The sequence below is a fragment of the Toxorhynchites rutilus genome, chromosome 2 (assembly GCF_029784135.1).
Source record: "Toxorhynchites rutilus septentrionalis strain SRP chromosome 2, ASM2978413v1, whole genome shotgun sequence".
Taxonomy (NCBI): Eukaryota; Metazoa; Arthropoda; class Insecta; order Diptera; family Culicidae; genus Toxorhynchites; species Toxorhynchites rutilus.
In genome coordinates this window covers 240,594,284-240,613,371 of record NC_073745.1, presented here as the reverse complement: position 1 = coordinate 240,613,371, position 19,088 = coordinate 240,594,284, and the positions used below count along the sequence as shown (strand labels likewise).

Here is a 19,088-nt window from a genome sequence, read left to right as displayed (position 1 = left end):
GAAACGTGGATCCATTACCACACTTCTGAGTCCAATAGGCAGTCTGCAGAGTGGCACTGAGTCATATTTCGAAGACTTAGACGTTTCGTATTACTTAAAGGGAATCAAAATGTTGAAAACTCGCTATACCACGTGTATTACCCTCGAAAAAAAACTTTGTTGAGTAATGAAAACAGCTTTGCCCAAAAAACGATTGTTTTCATTAAAAATCCCGGGACTTTTCAGCCCATGAAGTACTTTTACCAGCTGCTTTAGGAAATTTCAGTCTAAGCTCTCTTGAAGAAGCACACATTTCACTTCGACATGTCAAGGATATATTGTTATGCCCGTTTCCTGTTTGACATTTTATCGTCAAACGTCAAATTTGAATACCTCGCCAAATCCGGCTAAAACATGACTGGTTCCGGTGGAACCTAATGGCAATACTCTTTTCTTCGGTGTATTGCTGTCCGTTCGTATTGTTGTTTGTAATGAAAATCGGAGTCTTCCGGTCACAGCTGTAGATACACATTCAAATCATCTGCTTCCCATCAAACATTCCCAAGGTAAGCTCGTGGTCACACAGGTTTCGAGCCCGCATTTTTGCCATGTTTTGCTTTACAGTCCTGTTTGTTTTATTATGAAACTGATACATGAATAAATCTTCCCGAATGCATATGTTCCAAACTTTTTTTTTCCCTGTATCATAGTAACTTTCAACACTTTTGGCTGGCTCGTCACTTTTACCTTCCTTTTCGGGAGAATGTCGGGAGTGAGAATTGAACTCGTGACCTTTAGCTTGAGAGGTTTGGATATTACAATAACGCCAGATCATTCAGTATGAGAAAATACAAGGTCTGCTGAAATGTGAGAAACATTTTAACGCTCTTAAAAACAGGTGCATTTATATGTGCATTTAACCCTGTAACACAATAAAAACCAGGTCTCTGCAAACGCAAGTTTGGGTGAGGGACTTGTAACAAAGGACGCCATATTTACAGCCATATTATATATCGGTTTGATCGTTTTCGGTGCTTTTTGCCGCCTCGGCTGAAGATGCTCACCCCGTAGAGAATTTATGGAAACAACCAAACGTTAAATATCCATAATACTGCCTTCCTATGTCCGGAAGCTAGGTTGCCAGAAATTACCAACCGCTTAAACACCGCGGAACATTCTGCGGTGAGTGAAAATAAACTATCCTGCCTCAGGAAAGGCCACTAATATAAAACTGGATTTACCAGTTATTTCTTTTGACGTGGGACTAAGTCTAACCGGAGTATATGGGGGGTAAAATGAAAACCTAAACACAGAACATACAGGAAAAAATGAAATATTCCGAATGCTTATAACTCGAACATTTCTTACTGGATCGGAAAGATGTTTGCATCAATTGAAAGGGAATATTTCTACGCTTCTATCGCAATTAATAAAATGTTATTTTTCATTAGATAATCAATTGAAAAACTGTAAAATGTTAAGCGTTATCTAAACGCCCTAACTGCCTCGTTTTGATTGGCCCAATTTACGGTTTCCTTAACATAGCCATCAAAACTAAGCAGCCTTGGAGAAATTGGCATTGCAAATACATGCAGGTCGAGGGTTTTTTTGTTTCCACTGAAATGTGTTTCCCTAACACAGACTTCAAATCCATGGAGCGTAGAGAAATTGGCATTGCGAATTCATGCAGGTCGGGGACATCAGAACCAAGGTGTCTGAGGAAATTGGCATTGCAAATTCATACAAGTCGGGGGCATTTTTGTTCCGACTGAAATGTGTTTGCCTAACACAGACTTCAAAACCAAGATGTCTGGGGGAATCGGCTTTGCAAATAAATGCAAACTGCGAGTACTTTTGTACTCGCTTATCTTTGTGCAAACTAGAATATGTTTCCTTAACACGGTCTCCTAAACTTAGGGACCTGGGAAAATCGAACAGACACTAGAGGCGAATGAACTTTCAGGTTTAAATCCTCTATAGTAGAAGTAGAAGTAGAAGTTGAAGTTGTTGATTCATGCAAGCCGAAGGTACTTCTGCACCCGCTTTTTTTTTTGCACTCCGAAAAGTGTTTTCCTAACACGGATTACAAGGATACGAACATAACGCTTTGGCTCGGTTATTCAAGATTGCATTGAAGGATATGCCTTCATATCTTCTGCTCAATGAAATGATTGCTAAGCTTAGGTAGTCCCACGTCAACCTTGCGGTTGTATTAGAGATATAACCCACCCTTTTTTCCATTCATCACTTAATTTATTTGTCTTTTAATTAATTTTTCATTATTTAATTTTTACTCACCTTTTATGAGCGCTCGTTGTTCAAATTTCTCACGTTCTCACTATACAGCACCAAACAGCGCATAAAAGGTAGAAAAACTTGTATCTGAAACGAGAGAGATAACAAAAAGATAAGTGAGCAAATCCTATCTTTAGTATTTTTTTTTATTGATTGATTGATTGTTTCTATTATAGAACTTTTAACTACAAAGTTCATTCACTTCAAGTTGAAATGATTTTATTGATTAATTGAATTTCCCTATTATGGGGGCTTTCAACTACAAACTTCATTCGTCTCTTACATAGAAAAAAGTATATTAGAAAAACACTCAATGGAGTCTCCTAGGATTGAACCAACGATCGTTCGCTCTAAAAGCGGACGCGCAATCATTTTGGCTACGGAAACCCTCTAAAATGGTGCTTGTCCTTTTTTTTAGAACGTTTTCAACCATTCATTCCCGTTCGACGCTCGCCGGCAAACGGTGTTCACTCAATAATTATCAAACGGAAACATCTAGTTCGATGTTATATATTTTACTAGAGAAACATGACACTTTTTAGCATTTCAAAAAACTAATATTGATTTGTATAGAATTAATCAACGAAAAAATCATCAAAAAACGTTTCCTAGAAATTGAGTAATTGATATTCAAAATATTTCACCAACAAAACGTGAAGTTTTTCGAAAAACAGCACCCTTAGCGTAGTTCTGCGCCAAGAACCAAACGGAACATTTAGTGATACGATCGACGATGACCCATTCCTCTTGCAACTCTTCCCAAAACTCTTTAGCTAATTTTCTCAATCTATATTCCTCATTTCTTCACGCCTCACTATCACCGCTATGCTTTCACAGAAATTCGAGGAAACCCGAATGATCTCGTCGACTGAAGTGCACACATCCGGTAATTATGCTAGCTCTACGGACGACGATCTATGAACCGATATCTAACTTCTGTTTCTTATCTTCCTATCTGTCGCATCTGTGCGTGCAACTGTCTTCGCTCGCTTACCTCGAATGAATATCCTGCAGAGACAACCGTACTGACCAAGAAGGAGCTGGATATCAAAGGTTTGAAATCTTAACTCCCACTTGCGAGATGCGTTTGTATGAGCTTTCCTGCTATTTTATATCCTAATACTACTTCTATTCTCTTTTTACCGCTCTTATTGTTGTATCTTTTTCTTATACGATTAAAACTGTGTTACCACTCACCACTGTCAAGCAATTTTGAGGATTCGAGTTGAGTTATTTTCGGCGCTTATTTGCTTAAAATTGTATACGCTATAAAATATATCCACGCAATGAACGCATAGGTTAAGTTTTCTGTTTAATGAGCGCAGAGATCGATGAACAGTCTTGAATAAATAGCTAGTGTTAAACGCAAAGCTTGTTTGTTATTTTTTTAGTGTTTCCAATAGCTTTCTAGTTTGTATTGCCGCTTATGCTGTGGAGCATCAATCGCTTCTTCGGCAGCTATGGGTGTGTGTTAGAAAAGGTGGATCGCTGGAGTTAAACATTAAATGGTGAGTACAGAAATCGGAACCATAAAATCGCCTAATTTCAGCAGTTGTATCATATGTTGTACATATCTTTGGCAAGTGCTATGCATCTGTAAATCTGTGTCTTGAAAACTGCGAATGTTTGACCCAGTAGTATTGTTTCGGTAGATCTAGCCCACGCTGCACGCCAAAAACTACTCTACAGCCATCGCACGACAAAAATATATTCTTAGGAACTCTATCCTCTACTTTATACTATCCCATCATCCACTTCTCTATCCAACGGAAAACTTTACTTTGAACACCACAATTCTCCCTCATTCCTACATAAGTTCATTTTGTTACCAATTCCGATAAATTTCACAGAAACACCAGACATCCGCGAAGACACCACCACTACTACGATAGCCACCAAAACTACTACTAGCACGAAAAAACAGAAAAAGGCGAAAACGCAGAGAAAGCAGCAAGACACACAACGCGAAGAAATAATCACCGAAACCATAGTGACAGAGGATCAGAGCATTGCACGAAAGAAACAGAAAACACAAATACAGCCTCTGGCGCCATTGCTGGCGAGCGAAGAGCAAATGCTAGACGAAATGGCCATCGAGTTCCTACGTTCGCCAACACGCGAAACCAAGGAGCTTCCGTTTGTGATTGCCGAGATATCAAACCTACCGTCGGTGCTCGCCACGGCGTCCAATTTGGAGCCAAGCGAGCCCACGCGTACTGTTGCCTCTCTCGACATCATTCCGCAGAAATCGATGGTCACCGAGGAGATACTTGCCTCGGAGAAAGAGTCCGACACTTTGGTATTGGATAGCAGCAGACTTTCCACCGTACCAAAGTATAATCTTACAGGCCTCAAAGAATCGGTGCAAATTTCCGAAACCCTAACAGAGGAAATGCCTCAAGAAACCAGCGAACCCAAACCAACGACACAGTTAGCTAAAACAGAACTTATACCCACACAGTCCCTTCAGATAAGCGAATCAGTGGCACACGATAGTACCTCTAATTTGCACACTCATACTGATGTTCCATCGAATGCAAAGATGGATATATATACACACGAAGCCAAAATGGTTGAAGAAACTATCAGTAACCAATCGGAGGAGAACCTCACCCTCCCGCAAGTACCCGTTTCGAGCAAAGCATACGCCAACGTGCTTTCCAAAGAATCAATCGAAATAACGGAGATAAACAGAATCGAAAAAGAGGAATCGTTCGATTCACAGATGAAACTTCCTACGGTCGTTCCGAAGTACCAATTCATGCCCTCAGAATCCATTCAGACCAGTGAAACTGTCGCCGAAGACAGTCCAGCCAAGTTCTATCCGGAGCTTGCAGTTCCCACTGAAACTGCTCGTAAGGTATTCGTTGAGCAGAAGTCCTACACTACTCACATACTAAACGCCCCCGAGAAGGAAGATATTTACGTACCGGGACGGCTTCCACCACAGCAAAAGGCAGATGTTCTGCTTTCCACAACCGAACCAATACAAGTTGTCGAACAACCGGTAGAAGAACACGAGTCGGAGCTAGTTGCAGCACTCAAACCCAACACATATCAAGCTCTCGACACGGTAACAACCCTCGAAAGCATCACAACTGAGCTTGTGCACGAAAATTTGTCCACAAAACCTTTCGAAACGGATTCATACAGCACTAAAACAGCCAATGTGGACTTCCGTGAACAGGAAACGGTTTCGATATCCAAAATCATCAGCAACGAGTTCGAATCCGAGTTAGCACCCTTCGAACCATCCTCTTCGGTCAAGGCACTACCTTCGCTGACTACGCTAGTCATTGGGCAGGCCGAGCTTCCATTTGTGCATGACAAAGAAACACTACATCAAGGAGTTCCTCGTCCAAACGAAGCCGTTGCGGAATCGATCTTAGAGCCGATGGAAAACGTTGCTATCACGCAAATACAAACAGCGGACGCTGAAGGACGTTTCTCGCCGGAGGCGTTGGATCGAACGGAAACCGCAACTCCAGGCTTCACACTTCAGCAATCGCACACTGTATCAGCTGTAATGACGAATGAAAGGGAAAGTGATTTCGTTGGGAAAACTGATCTGAAGGTAGCGTTTGCTGCTGCGCAAGTTGATGTTCAACATCAACTCGAGATCACGACGTACGAAACAAATGAAAAGGAAACGATTTTCAAAGCACCCGCATTGCCGGATGATCAGGTAGCGAAGACACTTCCAACTGATGTGTTGAAATCGGTCCAGGTTCTTGAAACGATGACCAATGTTTCAGCTGTCGGTTTCTCCAAGCCTATTGTTGAAACCTCTGCCGCTCAGGTTAAAACCGAAGAACTCGAACAAAAGACCATCTCCGAAACTACAGTTTACGAAGGATTGAAACCATACGAAAAATCCTTCGGACCAGAACAAAAAGTAGCCGATTCATCACTACAGCCGAACACTGAACTAATCATAACGGAGGTGATCGCCGAGCAGAAAGAGCGTGAAGGATACAGTGTTCAGGAAATTGCAAAGGACTACAACGCGAAAACCGTTCCAACGCATTTGTTGAAAACAGTACTTGTAGAAGAAACAATCATTTCGGACAGTCTCGATACAGTCAAGCAAACGCAACCACTTTCAACACTTGCCGCCGTCATGGATGATTGTTTCGAGGAAACAATCGTGTCCGAAGCAATGGTACTGGAAGGCACTTCACAATACACCGCTGCGGAGATACCTGCACTCAAATCGGTTGATTCCACAATGGAACCTTCCGAATGTCTACAGATAGTTGAAGTCGTTCCTGAAATCAAAGAACAGGAAGGAATCCAAGTAGAAGCAAGCAAAAGCCAAATTGCCAAGACTTCAGCTACGGATGCGCTGAAATCGGTACTGATTGAAGAGGTTCAAATATCAAACATTACGGCCGAGCTAACCGAACCCGATGTTGTGAAATCAGCAGCAACGGTGTCTAATGATGAACAGGAACAAACCACTGTTTCCGAAACGCTTATTTTGGAAGGAGTTCGTCAACTGCCAGAGCCCGTTAAGCCGGAAAAGAAAACTGCTGAAACACTTGTTACCCCAAACACAGAACTAACAATAACCGAAGTGGTTGTCGAACAGAAGGAACGGGAAGGATTCGACGTGAAAGAGATCGCAAAGGATTACACGGCGAAACAAATTCCGTCACATACGCTTAAGTCGATAGTAGTTGAAACAACGGAAGCAACCGACTCAGTTGGCGACATTGATAGTTTGCAACTCAAGGAATCATCGGCAGTGCTGAAGACAGATCAGTTGGAAGAGAAGATCATTAGTGAAACGATGGTTTACGAAATTACAGGACAACACAAAGAACAGGAAACTGTCACTAGGCAGGCGGAAGCTTCGCTTCTTCCTATCTCTGAATTAGTGGTAACAGAAATAGTAGCTGAACAGCGGGAAAAGGAAGGATACAGCGTTGAAGATGTCGCCAAAGATCACATTATCAGAGCAGTACCGGCCCACACATTGAAATCCGTTTTAATCCATGAAGTCCTCACGTCGGATGCGGTAGATAATGTTATCCAAGAGGCACCACAAACCAACTCTGCCACCGTGAGGAGTGAACAGCTTGAACAGAAAACGATCTCGGAAACTGTGGTGTACGAAGGATTAAAAAAAATTAGTAGTGAACTTCAACCAACTGAAAGGAAAGCTGGGCAGGTTGTGGAATTGATCAATGAACTGTTGATTACCGAGGTGTCGCCGGAAGAAAAGGAGCGAGAAGGTTACACTGCAGTTGATATTGCTAAGGGAAATATTGCAAAGGCGGTTCCTGCAGATACGTTAAAATCTGTAACGGTGGAGGAAGTGCTGCCCTCCGAAAGTTCTCAGAAATTCGAAAAACTCGAGAATGTAACAACAACTGCATCAATCAAGAGCGACCATCACGAACAAACTACGGTTTCAGAGACTATGATCTTTGAAGATACCACCGGCTATGAGGAACCGACGAAACCTTCTGAAAAGTCTGCAGAAACAATCATTATGCCCATTTCTGAGCTGATCATAACAGAAGTTCATTCCGAGCAAAAAGAAACCGAGGGTTACGATATTTCTAAGATTGCAAAGGATAACGTAGCGAAATCTGTTCCTTCTCACACCTTCAAGTTGGTCACCGTAGAAGAAGTGCTTCCTTCAGACAACCTGTCCCAGCTGAAATCACCCAAAGAAATCTCTACGACCGCAACTGTAAAGAGTGAAGAATTTGAACAGACCACAGTCTCGGAAACGGTCGCCTATGAAGGGTCTCTGCAGTTCACTGAAATTGATCAACCAGCCCTCAAGAAAGCAATGCCAGCGTATCAGCCTAACACAGAAATTGTTGTCACGGAAGTTGTACCTGAGCAGAAGGAAAAAGAAGGCTACAGTGTGAAGGACATAGCTATGGATCACATTGCAAAAATAGTCCCGTCGCATACACTGAAGTCAGTTCAAATTCAAGAAACACTATCCTCAGAAAACACCGATGCTTTCACTGAAGAAACAGCGGTAACCTCGTCCGCAACATACAAAAAAGACAGATTCGACGAGACGCTCGTACAAGAAACCCTTGTTCTCGAACATACTGGTGACTACGAACAAATGACAAAGCCAGACCAAAAAACCGCCGAATCACTCATCACTCCGATGAGTGAACTCATTGTAACCGAGGTTGTCAGCGAACAAAAAGAAAAGGAAGGTTTTAGTCTTGAAGACATTGTATCGAAGGCAGCTAAAGTTACGTCATCGGAGACACTAAAATCGATTATCGTACAGGAAGTTCAACCGTCAGATGTTCTGGGAAGCGTTGCCCATATAGAATCCGATAATAAGACAGCAACAGTGAAAACCGACGAACAAGAACAAACGACAACCTCAGAAACGTACATATTCGAGGGAGTGCACAAATACATTCAAGAGAAGCCGGACGAAAAAATTGCTCTTCCTAATGTGGAAGCGATAAGCGAGTTGATTGTAACGGAAGTTATTTCAGAGCAAAGGGAAAAGGAAGGTTATGACGTTAAAGACATAGCGAGCAATTATGTTGCCAAAGAAGTACCTTCCCATACCCTTCGGTCCGTGCAGGTTGAACAAGTCCAGCCATCGGATGATGTTGGTCTACTGCCAGAACATGAAGCACATATGTCTCACGCTAAGAAAACTAGCAGTGAAATCGAAGAAAAGATTATTTCCGAAACGACTGTTCTGGAAAACATTGCTGCAATTGCTGAACAAGTGCAACCAGAACAGAAATCGGCTGAAGCTACCTTCCTACAAAGCACAGAGCTCATTGTAACCGAGGTAATTGCCGAGCAGAAGGAAAAGGAAGGATACAGTGTCGTAGACATAGCTAGCCAATACTCAGCGAAACAAGTTCCTTCGCACTCGCTGAAATCCATCATCGTGGAAGAAGTGATTACATCTAGTGCTACTGGAGATGTCAGCACAAGTGAAACATTGCTTTCAGCAGCCCACATCAAGAAGGATGAACGCGAACAAACAACTATCACGCAGCAAATTGTTCTGGAAAATATTGGCCAACTAGACAAGCCTATTCAGCCGGAGCAGAAATCGGCCGTTCCGATGCTACAACACAATCAGGAACTTGTTGTTACAGAGGTTGTCCCAGAGCAACTAGAAGTCGAAGGATATAATGTAGAGGAAATCTCCAAGAATTACTCCATTAAACAGACCACATCTGAAGCACTAAAATCGATCACAGTAGAAGAAGTTCAACTTGCTGACACTACTGAGGGCATACAAGAACCAAAAGCATTGACCGGAGCCGCCGTCATCCTGAAGAGCGAACACCAGCAAACCACAGTATCGGAAACAATGGTTTACGAAGAGTTAGGGCGACAGCCGGAAAAGATCACACCAGAAGAAAAAATGGCGGACGGTACGCTACAACCGAACACGGAACTTGTGGTAACAGAAGTCATCACCGGTCAAACAGAAAGAGAGGGCTTCGATGTTCAGGAAATTGCCAAGGACTATGCTGCCAAGCCCGTAACGGAAGGATTGATGCGATCGCTAGTCGTTGAAGAAGTCCAACCTACAGATCTATTAGAGGACATCACCAAAACTATACCAGAACAATCAGCTCGAGTCAGAAAGGACGAATTCGAGCAAACCACTAGAATGGAAACTCTTGTATACGAAGACTTAGCAAGAATACAAGAATCTGTCAAGCCCGAGCAGAAAACAGCCGAAATGATGGTTCAACCGAACACTGAGCTTGTAGTTACAGAGATAGTCAGTGAACAACGCGAGAAGGAAGGTTACAGCGTACAAGACATCGCAAAAGACTATATGGCTCAAGCGGTTCCCGCCAAAACGATGAAGTCGGTTACCGTAGAACAGGTAGAAATAGCTGAGGATATCTCCCGTATTGATACACAAGAGCACAAAAAACGCTCAGCTATTCCAGTCAAGGAAACCTTCGAACAAACAACTGTCACGGAAACATTACTATACGAAGATGTGACACAGCAGCAACAAGAATCAACACCGGAACAGAAAAAGGCCGACACCAGTTTGGAACCGATGAAGGAGATTACCATTACAGAGGTCGTAACGGAACAGAAAGCAAAGGAAGGCATCCATATTACTGAAAGTGAGCAACAAACTGCAAAATTCATACCCACTGGCGTGTTGAAATCTCTCACCGTGGAACAAGTGCAGCCACTGCAAGGTTTATCCGAGTTGCACAAAGATATATCGAAAACATCAACGGCTGCGATTAAAACCGATGAACTATCAACTACTACTATTTCGGAGATTACCACTTATGAAGGAATCAAAGAGTATGCTGGAAAAATAGAACTCGACTCGTTTACCGCGAAACTTGTGTCAACTGACGTTCTGAAATCATTAACAATTGAACAGATTCAACCGTTCCTCCAGACTGGTGATGTACCAGCTTCAATGTTGAAGCCATTGATGGCAGTACCAAGAACTGACGAACGCGAGCAGCTGGTCTCCTCAGAAACAACCGTATTCGAACATATCAAGGACTTCATTGATAAACTAGAGCGTGAAAACTACAGTGCTCAGGTAGTTACCAGTGAAATCCTGAAATCATTAACAGTGGAGCAGGTCGTGGCGTTGCAGGAAACAGGCGATGTTGAAAAGTTCATTACAAAAGCTACTTCGGCTCTAATGAAATCTGATGAGCATGAACAGACCACTGTTCACGAGATGGTGATCTACGAAACGTTGAAAGAATATTTGAGGAAATATGAGGGCGAAGGAGAGAATGCAAAGATAATTCCCAGCGATGCACTGAAATATTTAAGCGTGCAACAAATTGAACCACTCGACCACCTCGATGAGGTAACGAAGGTTCAGAACAAGGAGTCCTTGGCAACTGTGAAGGCAGATAGAATGGAAGGAGTAACGACTTCGGAAACGACCGTCTATGAAGGATTGAAGGAGTACGACGGTAAATTAATTGCTGAAGAGCACCTAGCGAATCGTGTTCTACCCTCTGAGCGAAAACCGATTGCTGTTGAACAAACTGAAACGTTCATCGGTATCGGTGATGTTCGAACAGAACCTCGCCAGTTGTCGGAAGCAGTTGTAACAACAGATGCACTTGAGCAAAAAACAGTATCAGAAATTGCAATTTACGAAGGTATAGAAGATGGTGTGACCAAGATTGTGGTGGATGAAAAGCACGCAAAACCATCTTACGATGCCTTGAAGTTGCCAACTAAATCGGAAGTGGGCACATCTGATCATATTGATGAATTTGTTGCAAGTCAAAAAATAACAGAGGAAACTGCAACAAAAATATTCGTTGGGCAAATCATTGCTTCGCAAGTGGAAACTGTTGCACACGATTCTTTAGGCCAATTAAAGATTCCGGATGAAACAGATACCAAACACGCAGTCCCACAAGTGTCGGATCTCATCGTACCAACATATTCAGAAGTCATAGCAAATGAAGCTCTCGATAAAGTCAAAGCAACTGAAACTATGGTGGGGCACAGCGCAACAGTCAACATTGGCGATATCATTGTACCATTACAATCTCATGTCATCTCAAGCGATACTACGGCACCATTCACGGAGATCATCGAACCATGTAAGTTTGCCACAAAATCTATACAAGAAGGCTTCAGGGCAGTCGAATGTATAGAAGTGTCCATTAACGAACTGAATGACATACCCACACACACTCAAGTCCTTCAAAGACAGGCATCAGTTTCATTCACAACTAATACAATTGCCAACATTACGGAAGTTAGTACACACGAAAATGTAGGTAACATCACAGAGCCCAACGAACCCAGAGAGCGGTTCGCCAAATTAACACAACCGTCATTTGAATCATATGATGAAAGCACACCAACAATAAGAGAAGGTAAGTTTTACAATTCCCGACAATGCAGTATTACAACAATTTATACAAACATTTCAATGCACATACAACATACCAATTATTCAAAGAATAATGTACACTTAAACAATTATCTTAAAACATTTTCAAATAAACTATTCCAACAGATCACACTAAATCAACAACTTCAACACACACACATAGTACAAAACAGGAACAATCACACGAAGACACTGCAATACAACAAACACACACAACGGAGCATGTTACAAAAAGATTACATATACAAGAAGGGGAAGGGGAATCGACAAACTATCCATTTATATTACAAAAACATCAACAAGAAGTAATACAAGAACTACCTGAAAAAGTGAAGGTAACCGAAATCATTACCGAAGAAGGCAAAACAAAGAAACAAGTTATCAAGAAACGTGTAATCAAGAAGAAGGCCGGAATGACGGAAGAGGTAACAGAGATCGTCACTGTTCAAGAAGATGATCAATTACCGCAGACAACCGTAACTGTTACTGAGTCCGAAATACCTTTTGAGGAAGTCGCCGAGATCACACCGACTAAACAAGTACCTCAGGAAGCCATTATTCAAGAGCTTCCTGAAGAAATAAAAGTAACTGAAGTAATAACAGAAGAAGGCAAACCAAAGAAACAAGTTATCAAGAAACGTGTCATCAAAAAGAAGGCCGGGAAGAAGGAAGAGGTAACAGAGATCGTCACTGTTCAAGAAGATGATCAATTACCGCAGACAACCGTTACTGTTACTGAGTCCGAAATACCTCTTGAGGAAGTCGCCGAGATCACACCGACTAAACAAGTACCTCAGGAAGCCATTATTCAAGAGCTTCCTGAAGAAGTAAAAGTAACTGAAGTCATAACCGAAGAAGGTAAACCAAAGAAACAAGTTATCAAGAAACGTGTCATCAAGAAGAAGGCCGGAAAGAAGGAAGAGGTAACAGAGATCGTCACTATTCAAGAAGATGATCAAATGCCTCAGACAACCGTTACTGTTACTGAGTCCGAAATACCTCTTGAAGAAGTCATCGAGTTTATGCCGACTAAACAAGTACCTCAGGAAGCCATTACTCAAGAGCTTCCTGAAGAAGTGAAAGTAACTGAAGTCATAACCGAAGAAGGCAAACCAAAGAAACAAGTTATCAAGAAACGTGTCATCAAGAAGAAGGCCGGAAAGAAGGAAGTGGTAACCGAGATCGTCACTGTTCAAGAAGATGATCAATTACCGCAGACAACCGTTACCGTTACTGAATCCGAAATACCTCTTGAGGAAGTCGCCGAGTTCATGCCGACTAAACAAGTACCTCAGGAAGCCATTACTCAAGAGCTTCCTGAAGAAGTGAAAGTAACTGAAGTCATAACCGAAGAAGGCAAACCAAAGAAACAAGTTATCAAGAAACGTGTCATCAAGAAGAAGACCGGAAAGAAGGAAGAGGTAACAGAGATCGTCACTGTTCAAGAATATGATCAAATGCCTCAGACAACCGTTACTGTTACTGAGTCCGAAATACCTCTTGAAGAAGTCACCGAGTTTATGCCGACTAAACAAGTACCTCAGAACACCATTATTCAAGAGCTTCCTGAAGAAGTTAAAATAACTGAAGTCATAACCGAAGAAGGCAAACCAAAGAAACAAGTTATCAAGAAACGTGTCATCAAGAAGAAGGCCGGAAAGAAGGAAGAGGTAACCGAGATCGTCACTGTTCAAGAAGATGATCAATTACCGCAGACAACCGTTACTGTTACTGAATCAGAAATACCTCTTGAAGAAGTCATCGAGTTTATGCCGACTAAACAAGTACCTCAGGAAGCCATTATTCAAGAGCTTCCTGAAGAAGTGAAAGTAACTGAAGTCATTACCGAAGAAGGCAAACCAAAGAAACAAGTTATCAAAAAACGTGTCATCAAGAAGAAGGCCGGAAAGAAGGAAGAGGTAACAGAGATCGTCACTGTTCAAGAAGATGATCAAATGCCTCAGACAACCGTTACTGTTATTGAGTCCGAAATTCCCCTAGAAGAAGTTACCGAGTTTATGCTGACTAAACAAGTACCTCAGGAAGTCACTATTCAAGAGCTTCCTGAAGAAGTGAAAGTAACTGAAGTCATAACCGAAGAAGGCAAACCAAAGAAACAAGTTATCAAGAAACGTGTCATCAAGAAGAAGGCCGGAAAGAAGGAAGAGGTAACAGAAATCATCACTGTTCAAGAAGATGATCAAATGCCTCAGACAACCGTTACTGTTACTGAGTCCGAAATTCCTCTAGAAGAAGTCACCGAGTTTATGCAGACTGAACAAGTACCTCAGGAAGCCATTATTCAAGAGCTTCCTGCAGAAGTCAAGGTGACTGAAGTCATTACCGAAAAAGGCAAACCAACGAAACAAGTAATCAAGAAACGTGTCATCAAGAAGAAAGCCGGGAAGAAGGAAGAGGTAACAGAGATCGTCACTGTTCAAGAAGATGATCAATTACCGCAGACAACCGTTACTGTTACTGAGTCCGAAATACCTCTTGAGGAAGCCACAGAGTTTTTGCTGACTAAACAAGTACCTCAGGAAGCCATTATTCAAGAGCTTCCTGAAGAAGTAAAAGTAACTGAAATCATTACCGAAGAAGGCAAACCAAAGAAACAAGTTATCAAAAAACGTGTTATCAAGAAGAAGGCCGGAAAGAAGGAAGAGGTAACAGAGATCGTCACTGTTCAAGAAGATGATCAAATGCCTCAGACAACCGTTACTGTTACTGAGTCCGAAATACCTCTTGAAGAAGTCACCGAGCTTATGCTGACTAAACAAGTACCTCAGGAAGTCACTATTCAAGAGCTTCCTGAAGAAGTCAAGGTGACTGAAGTCATTACCGAAAAAGGCAAACCAAAGAAACAAGTAATCAAGAAACGTGTCATCAAGAAGAAAGCCGGGAAGAAGGAAGAGGTAATAGAGATCGTCACTGTTCAAGAAGATGATCAATTACCGCAGACAACCGTTACTGTTACTGAGTCCGAAATACCTCTTGAGGAAGCCACAGAGTTTTTGCTGACTAAACAACTACCTCAGGAAGTCACTATTCAAGAGCTTCCTGAAGAAGTGAAAGTAACTGAAGTCATTACCGAAGAAGGTAAACAAAAGAAACAAGTTATCAAGAAACGTGTCATCAAGAAGAAGGCCGGAAAAAAGGAAGAGGTAACAGAGATCGTCACTGTTCAAGAAGATGATCAAATGCCTCAGACAACCGTTACTGTTACTGAGTCCGAAATACCTCTTGAAGAAGTCACCGAGTTTATGCCGACTACACAAGTACCTCAGGAAGCCATTATTCAAGAGCTTCCTGAAGAAGTGAAAGTAACTGAAGTTATAACCGAAGAAGGCAAACCAAAGAAACAAGTTATCAAGAAACGTGTCATCAAAAAGAAGGCCGGAAAGAAGGAAGAGGTAACCGAGATCGTCACTGTTCAAGAAGATGATCAAATGCCTCAGACAACCGTTACTGTTACTGAGTCCGAAATACCTCTTGAAGAAGTCACCGAGTTTATGCCGACTGAACAAGTACCTCAGGAAGCCATTATTCAAGAGTTTCCTGAAGAAGTGAATGTAACTGAAATCATTACCGAAGAAGGTAAACCAAAGAAACAAGTTATCAAGAAACGTGTCATCAAGAAGAAGGCCGGAAAGAAGGAAGAGGTAACAGAGATCGTCACTGTTCACGAAGATGATCAAATGCCTCAGACAACCGTTACTGTTACTGAGTCCGAAATACCTTTTGAGGAAGTCGCCGAGTTCATGCCGGTTAAACAAGTACATCAGGAAGCCATTATTCAAGAGCTTCCTGAAAAAGTCAAGGTGACTGAAGTCAATACCGAAGAAGGCAAAACAAGGAAACAAGTTATCAAAAAACTTGTCATCAAGAAGAAGGCCGGAAAGAAGGAAGAGGTAACAGAGATCGTCACTGTTCAAGAAGATGATCAAATGCCTCAGACAACCGTTACTGTTACTGAGTCCGAAATACCCCTAGAAGAAGTCACCGAGTTTATGCCGACCAAACAAGTAGCTCAGGAAGCCATTATTCAAGAGCTTCCTGAAGAAGTGAAAGTAACTGAAATCATTACCGAAGAAGGCAAACCAAAGAAACAAGTTATCAAGAAACGTGTCATCAAGAAGAAGGCCGGAAAGAAGGAAGAGGTAACAGAAATCGTCACTGTTCAAGAAGATGATCAAATGCCTCAGACAACCGTTACTGTTACTGAGTCCGAAATACCTCTTGAGGAAGTCACCGAGTTTATACCGACTACACAAGTACCTCAGGAAGCCATTATTCAAGAGCTTCCTGAAGAAGTGAAAGTAACTGAAATCATTACCGAAGAAGGCAAACCAAAGAAACAAGTTATCAAGAAACGTGTCATCAAGAAGAAGGCCGTAAAGAAGGAAGAGGTAACAGAGATCGTCACTGTTCAAGAAGATGATCAAATGCCTCAGACAACCGTTACTGTTACTGAGTCCGAAATACCTCTCGAGGAAGTCGCCGAGTTCATGCCGACTAAACAAGTACCTCAGGAAGCCATTATTCAAGAGCTTCCTGAAGAAGTGAAAGTAACTGAAGTCATTACCGAAGAAGGTAAACCGAAGAAACAAGTTATCAAGAAACGTGTCATCAAGAAGAAGGCCGGAAAGAAGGAAGAGGTAACAGAGATCGTCACTGTTCAAGAAGATGATCAAATGCCTCAGACAACCGTTACTGTTACTGAGTCCGAAATACCTCTTAAGGAAGTCGCCGAGTTTATGCCGACTAAACAAGTACCTCAGGAAGCCATTATTCAAGAGCTTCCTGAAGAAGTGAAAGTAACTGAAGTCATTACCGAAGAAGGTAAACCGAAGAAACAAGTTATCAAGAAACGTGTAATCAAGAAGAAAGCCGGAAAGAAGGAAGAGGTAACAGAGATCGTCACTGTTCACGAAGATGATCAAATGCCTCAGACAACCGTTACTGTTACTGAGTCCGAAATACCTCTTGAGGAAGTCATCGAGTTTATGCCGACTACACAAGTACCTCAGGAAGCCATTATTCAAGAGCTTCCTGAAGAAGTGAAAGTAACTGAAATCATTACCGAAGAAGGCAAATCAAAGAAACAAGTTATCAAGAAACGTGTCATCAAGAAGAAGGCCGGAAAGAAGGAAGAGGTAACAGAAATCGTCACTGTTCAAGAAGATGATCAAATACCTCAGACAACCGTTACTGTTACTGAGTCCGAAATACCTCTTGAGGATGTCGCCGAGTTCATGCCGACTAAACAAGTACCTCAGGAAGGCATTATTCAAGAGCTTCCTGAAGAAGTAAAAGTAACTGAAGTCATAACCGAAGAAGGCAAACCAAAGAAACAAGTTATCAAGAAACGTGTCATCAAAAAGAAGGCTGGAAAAAAGGAAGAGGTAACAGAGATCGTCACTGTTCAAGAAGATGATCAAATGCCTCAGACAACCGTTACTGTTACTGAGTCCGAAATACCTCTTGAAGAAGTCACCGAGTTTATGCCGACTACACAAGTACCTCAGGAAGCCATTATTCAAGAGCTTCCTGAAGAAGTGAAAGTAACTGAAATCATTACCGAAGAAGGCAAATCAAAGAAACAAGTTATCAAGAAACGTGTCATCAAGAAGAAGGCCGGAAAGAAGGAAGAGGTAACAGAAATCGTCACTGTTCAAGAAGATGATCAAATGCCTCAGACAACCGTTACTGTTACTGAGTCCGAAATACCTCTTGAGGAAGTCACCGAGTTTATGCCGACTACACAAGTACCTCAGGAAGCCATTATTCAAGAGCTTCCTGAAGAAGTGAAAGTAACTGAAATCATTACCGAAGAAGGCAAATCAAAGAAACAAGTTATCAAGAAACGTGTCATCAAGAAGAAGGCCGGAAAGAAGGAAGAGGTAACAGAAATCGTCACTGTTCAAGAAGATGATCAAATACCTCAGACAACCGTTACTGTTACTGAGTCCGAAATACCTCTTGAGGAAGTCACCGAGTTTATGCCGACTACACAAGTACCTCAGGAAGCTATTATTCAAGAGCTTCCTGAAGAAGTGAAAGTAACTGAAATCATTACCGAAGAAGGCAAAGCAAAGAAACAAGTTATCAAGAAACGTGTCATCAAGAAGAAGGCCGGAAAGAAGGAAGAGGTAACAGAAATCGTCACTGTTCAAGAAGATGATCAAATGCCTCAGACAACCGTTACTGTTACTGAGTCCGAAATACCTCTTGAGGAAGTCGCCGAGTTCATGCCTATTAAACAAGTACCCCAGGAAGCCATTATTCAAGAGCTCCCTGAAGAAGTCAAGGTGACTGAAGTTAATACCGAAGAAGGCAAACCAAAGAAACAAATTATCAAAAAACGTGTCATCAAAAAGAAGGCCGGAAAGAAGGAAGAGGTAGCCGAGATCGTCACTGTTCAAGTAGATGATCAATTACCGGAGACAACCGTTACTGTTACTGAGTCCGAAATACCTCTTGAGGAAGTCACCGAGTTCATGCCGACTAAACAAGTACCTCAGGAAGCCATTATTCAAGAGCTTCCTGAAGAAGTGAAAGTAACTGAAGTCATTACCGAAGAAGGTAAACCGAAGAAACAAGTTATCAAGAAACGTGTCATCAAGAAGAAAGCCGGAAAGAAGGAAGAGGTAACAGAGATCGTCACTGTTCACGAAGATGATCAAATGCCTCAGACAACCGTTACTGTTACTGAGTCCGAAATACCTTTTGAGGAAGTCGCTGAGTGCATGCCGGTTAAACAAGTACCTCAGGAAGTCATTATTCAAGAGCTTCCTGAAGAAGTCAAGGTGACTGAAGTCAATACCGAAGAAGGCAAAACAAAGAAACAAGTTATCAAAAAACGTGTTATCAAGAAGAAGGCCGGAAAGAAGGAAGAGGTAACAGAGATCATCACTGTTCAAGAAGATGATCAAAT

General features: G+C 41.9%; 1 protein-coding gene across 8 annotated transcripts in view; it reads left to right on the top strand.

Annotated features, from left to right (window-relative positions):
• LOC129767232 (titin-like) overlaps positions 1–19,088 on the top strand; it is a 96,361-nt gene that overhangs the window by 43,704 nt on the left and 33,569 nt on the right. For 6 of the 8 annotated variants that reach the window (XM_055767908.1, XM_055767906.1, XM_055767904.1 and 3 more), the window contains 3 exons: positions 3,112–3,160; positions 3,289–3,327; positions 4,125–11,855. In XM_055767908.1, the coding sequence (XP_055623883.1) occupies positions 3,112–3,160; positions 3,289–3,327; positions 4,125–11,855 (7,819 nt within the window). The remainder of the gene's footprint in view (positions 1–3,111; positions 3,161–3,288; positions 3,328–4,124; positions 11,856–19,088) is intronic. The other 2 variants (XM_055767912.1, XM_055767907.1) reach the window with 2 other exon arrangements.